This window comes from Sinocyclocheilus anshuiensis, unplaced genomic scaffold, assembly GCF_001515605.1.
Source record: "Sinocyclocheilus anshuiensis isolate Anshui unplaced genomic scaffold, SAMN03320099.WGS_v1.1 scaffold2551, whole genome shotgun sequence".
Lineage (NCBI taxonomy): Eukaryota > Metazoa > Chordata > Actinopteri > Cypriniformes > Cyprinidae > Sinocyclocheilus > Sinocyclocheilus anshuiensis.
The window spans coordinates 83,150-88,399 of NW_015558706.1; the positions used below are offsets into that span (position 1 = coordinate 83,150).

The window sequence follows — 5,250 nt, forward strand, 5'->3', positions numbered from 1 at the left end:
ACACTACCATAAAACATTTTCAGTATGTTACTTTAATGAGAAGTATTTACATACCTGTTTTCCAGCAAAATATATTATTTAATGTGGTTTACTCAGATTCACGCAATAACATTCAGTTTTTGAAACAACTATTTTGTTATGTGACATCGTGAGCATTTATTATTATAGGCCTATGTAATATTTTACTCTGATAAAGACTGATACTTGCATTCTACCTTTTTGTGAAAATATTCTATGTCTAGCACACGTTAAGATATCTGTTGTCTTAATCTCATGTTTTTGTCTTTATGTTCCTTCAGTTGTTATGTTTTATTTGCGTTTATTCTACTACAACAATCTCTGGATACCTTGTCCTGGAATGGGGTAAGTTTTACGACTTTGAAAGAGTATGAATGAAAACAGACACATTTTCTCGCTGTGGTCTTAACCATTAACATTAAAGTTACATTAAACGTTGAAGTTAACATAAATATCCTTAAATTTTCTTTTTCAGGTTGAGAAAGGCATTTATGCTTTTCCTAGCGTGGATACCTTGTCCTGGAATGGGGTAAGTTTTACGACTTTGAAAGAGTATGAATGAAAACAGACACATTTTCTCGCTATGGTCTTAACCATTAACATTAAAGTTACATTAAACGTTGAAGTTAACATAAATATCCTTCAATTTTCTTTTTCAGGTTGAGAAAGGCATTTATGCTTTTCCTAGCCCTTCTGTTAAAACTTAACTTCTACATTCTATCACCTTACTAACCTTATGGCCATTCCATCACAATGCAGTCATTTAGAATCCCATGACTGCAGATGCAGAGAACCGTGGCTCTCACCTCTGTCTCTGTCAAGGTGATGCACACATGGTCATTCTCCTACTTGAGGTCTAGGTAAGATCTGGCTTATTGCTCAGCAGGCATCTTTAAGCTATAATCACAAGGCATGTTTATCTTTGCGGCTTCTGATGGTGGTTTCATTCTGTTTCCTCAAATCTATTGGCTTTGGTCTTACTTGGCTTCTCGCGGGCTTCATATCACATAGCTTATCGCGGCCTCTGTATAACATGGCGTATCGTGGCCTTCACATTACACAGCCTATCGTGGCACTTCACATAACTTTGCTCATTGTGGTCATCAGCTAGTCTCACTATTATTGTTTATGAAACTGCCTATCGTGGCCTTCACATTATACAGCCTATCGTGGCACTTCACATAACTTTGCTCATTGTGGTCATCAAACTAGTCTCACTATTATTGTTTATGAAACTGCCTATCGTGGCCTTCACATTATACAGCCTATCGTGGCACTTCACATAACTTTGCTCATTGTGGTCATCAAACTAGTCTCACTATTATTGTTTATGAAACTGCCTATCGTGGCCTTCACATTATACAGCCTATCGTGGCACTTCACATAACTTTGCTCATTGTGGTCATCAAACTAGTCTCACTATTATTGTTTATGAAACTCTGCCTATCGTGGCCTTCACATTACACAGCCTGTCACGGCATTCTCATAAAATGGCCTAACATGGCACTTCACATAACTCTGCTCATTATGATCATCTGGTAAGTCTGACTATTATTATTCATGAATCTAGGCCTATCATAACCCTCCAAATAACTGATCTATCGTGGCTTTTATGTTACATGACAAGCGTTGTCTTTGTGTTAATTGGCCTAATGGCGAACAGTCTGTTTATAAATATTAATATTTATGCCTTCTTTCGTCATAAAGTTTTATATGTTTCTCTTCGCTAGCTACTGGTGGTGGTTTCATTCGTTTTTCTACTAAATCTTTGGCTTCAGACTTCACAAATACTTCCCTTCTCATAATTGGCCAATCATAGTCTTTCATCGCTTTATTCACATAATTGGCTTATCGTGTTCTTTGCATAGCAGGGCCTATTGTGGCCATCAGGTAAAACTGAATATTATCGTTTATATAACCCGGCATATCGTGGCCCCTCACATAATTGGCCTTTCATAGCTTTTCATCATTTATTCACAAAACTGGCATATCGTGACCCTTCGTGTAGCACGGCCTATCGAGGTCATTAGGTAAGACTGATTATGGTTTTAGGTAATCTGGCCTTAGTGGCCCTTCAAGTAACTGGCATATCATGGCTTTTATTGTTTATTCTCATTATTGGCTTATTGCAGCCTTTCGTAGCATAGCCTATCGTGGCCATTCGCATAACACAGACCATCTCAGCCCTTCGCATAGCACAGCTTTTGCATAGCATGGCCTATCACAGCCTTTCGCATAGCACTGACTATCAGTGCCTTTCGCATACTATGGCCTATCACAGTCTTTCACATAGCGTGGCCTATCACAGCCTTTCGTTTACCATGGCCTTTCGCTGCCTTTCGCATAACATGGACTACCACAGCCTTTCGTATAGCATTGCCTTTTGCGGCCTTTTGCATAGCATGGCCTATCACAGCCTTTCGCACAGCATGGCCATTGTGGCCTTTCGCATAGCACAGACTATCTCAGCCTTTCTCATAGCATGGCCTTTCGCGGACTTTCGTTTAGCGCGGCCTTTCACATAGCACAGACTATCTCAGCCTTTCACATAGCATGGCCTTTCGTGGCCTTTCACATAGCACGGACTATCACAGCCTTTCGCATAGCATGGCCTATCGTTGCCTTTCGCATAGCATGGCCTATCACAGCCTTTCGTTTAGCATGGTCTATTGCGGCCTTTCGCATATCACGGACTATCAGAGCTTTTCGCATACTATGGCCTATTGCGGCTTTTCGCTTAGCACAGACAATCACAGCCTTTTGCATATCATGGCCTACCATAGTCTTTCACATAGCACAGCCTATTGCGGCCTTTCACATAGCACATTTATAACATGGCCTATCTGTGCCTTTCACATCACATGGCCTATCGGGGCTATCAGGTAGACTGACTATTGTTGATTTTATATAAGCTGGCCTTTAGTGGCCCTTTTCTTAATTGGCCTATCATGGCTTTTTGTTGTTTATTCACATAATTAGCTTATGTCACTTCGCGCTGCATGGCCTATCGAGGCCTTCGCATAGCACGGCCTATCGTGGCCATCTGGTAAAATTGAATATTATCGTTTATGTAACCTGGCCTATTGTGTTTTCATCATTTTATTCACAAACGGCATATCTTATCCTCTTGCAAGGGTTTTCTTTAAACAGTGCTTTTAAGGGTTCAATAGCTAGCTAAAGTTCAATTAGCTAGTAAGGCGTCGCTGTAAAATAAGTGTTCTTAGCCTTCTGCAAGGGTATTGTTCCACAAGGTTTATTTATCGATCTTCATTCTGTGTCCCATGCTTTCTTAGTCTTTTTTTTTTATTACGTGTCATGTGATCTGGTTTATTTTCTTTTGGGGGTTCACTCGTTGGGTTCCAATGGTTAGATGGAGTTTTGTCTGCAGAGTCTTTCAAGCATTTGCGGGAGTCAAGCCCAAGATTATTTATATTCCTTTCATTACTGGTATTTACACTCTTTGTGTTTGTAACCCGGCCTACTGTGGTTTCTACGTAACATGACCTACGTGGTCTATCTGTATTAATCGACCTAATGTGTTAATTGGCCTGATATGGCCTCTCATCATCCCTTCAGGGCCTCCACGCTGCACAGCCTGTCGGAGCCTTCACTTTACATGGCCTTTCAAGTCTTCAAATTACACAGCCATTATTTGCCTTTGCACAATATGGCCTAGTGCGACCATCAGGTAAGTCTGAATATTATTGTTTATTTAACTTAGCCTATCCTGGCCCTTCACAACATTGGCCTATCATGGCTTTTCTCATTACATTAACTACGCTGCCTTTGCGTTAAATGGCATATGCGGCCTATCATAACATAGCTCATATAGTCATTTGTTTATAAATATTTATTAATTATGCCTTTTCATAAAATGTAATGCTAATCTTTTGACTTCATTTTAGGATATCCAATAAAGAAGAGCCTCAACTGGTGGGTATCAATTCACACTTATTTTTGGGGGTAGGCTCCGCCCCTGCCTTCATCTTCAGGCAGGATCAGCCAAATCTGTGTCCCCTGGATTTAGACATTTTCTCTAATACACATTGGTCACAATTAATCATACCCTTTTATCCAATACTTTATTTTGCAACCTACTTTTGCCAAGAGAACAGCTCTGATTCAGATTCACAGCTGCATGTTGATGCTTCTCCTCTTCAGTTCACCACACTGATTTTCTATAGGGTTCAGCTCAGGGAACTGGGTTGGCCAGGGCAGAAGCTTGGTTTTGTTCTCAGTGACCCATTTTTATTCTGATGTTTGTTTGTGGATCATTGTCCTGTTGGAAGAGCCAACCATGGCCCATTATAAGATTTCTAGCATGGACAGTCAGTTTTACATTTTTTATCCATTGGTATTTTATAGAATCCATTATGCCATCTATCTGAACAAGATATCCAGGATCTCCGGCAGTTTTCTCTAATACACATTGGTCACAATTAATCATACCCTTTTATCCAATACTTTTTGCAATCTCCTTTTGTCAAGAGAACAGCTCTGAGTCTTCACCTATAATGCCTGAAGAGTTTAGAGAACATCTGACAGGAGATCAGAGACCATTCATTCATACAGAATCTCTCCAGACCCTTCAGATTTCCAGCTGCATGTTGATGCTTCTCCTCTTCAGTTCACCACACTCATTTTCTATAGGGTTCAGCTCAGGGAACTGGGTTGGCCAGGGCAGAAGCTTGGTTTTGTTCTCAGTGACCCATTTTTATTCTGATGTTTGTTTGTGGATCATTGTCCTGTTGGAAGAGCCAACCATGGCCCATTATAAGATTTCTAGCATGGACAGTCAGTTTTACATTTTTTATCCATTGGTATTTTATAGAATCCATTATGCCATCTATCTGAACAAGATATACAGGATCTCCGGCAGAAAAATAGGCCCGCAACATTAAAGATCCAGCAGTATATTTCATTGTACATGGGGTACTTTTTTATCCTTTTTTAAACCCATCTTGAGTGTTTGCTGCTAAAAAGCAAATTTTTTTAGTTTCATCTGACCATTGAACACAGTCCCGTTTAAAGTTCCAGTCGTGTCTAGCAAATAAATATGCTGGAGTTTGTTTTTGGATGAGAGCGTTTTCTTTTCTAGTTTTTTCTTGAAACCCTCCCAAACAAATTTTTATTTTTTTTTTGAGGCTTTCTGACCCCAAGACTCAGCTATTTTCTGCAGTTCTCCAGCTGTGATCCTTGGAGTCTTTGGCCACTCAAACTCTCCTCCTCACC

General features: G+C 40.0%; 1 protein-coding gene across 1 annotated transcript in view; it reads left to right on the top strand.

Annotated features, from left to right (window-relative positions):
• The window catches only part of LOC107681443 (macrophage mannose receptor 1-like), an 11,339-nt gene extending 10,614 nt beyond the window's left edge, over positions 1-725 (top strand). Inside the window, exons 9-11 of the mRNA XM_016477747.1 lie at positions 300-363; positions 494-547; positions 678-725. Of these exons, the coding sequence (XP_016333233.1) occupies positions 300-363; positions 494-547; positions 678-725 (166 nt within the window). The remainder of the gene's footprint in view (positions 1-299; positions 364-493; positions 548-677) is intronic.
• The last annotated feature ends 4,525 nt before the right edge of the window (positions 726-5,250 follow it).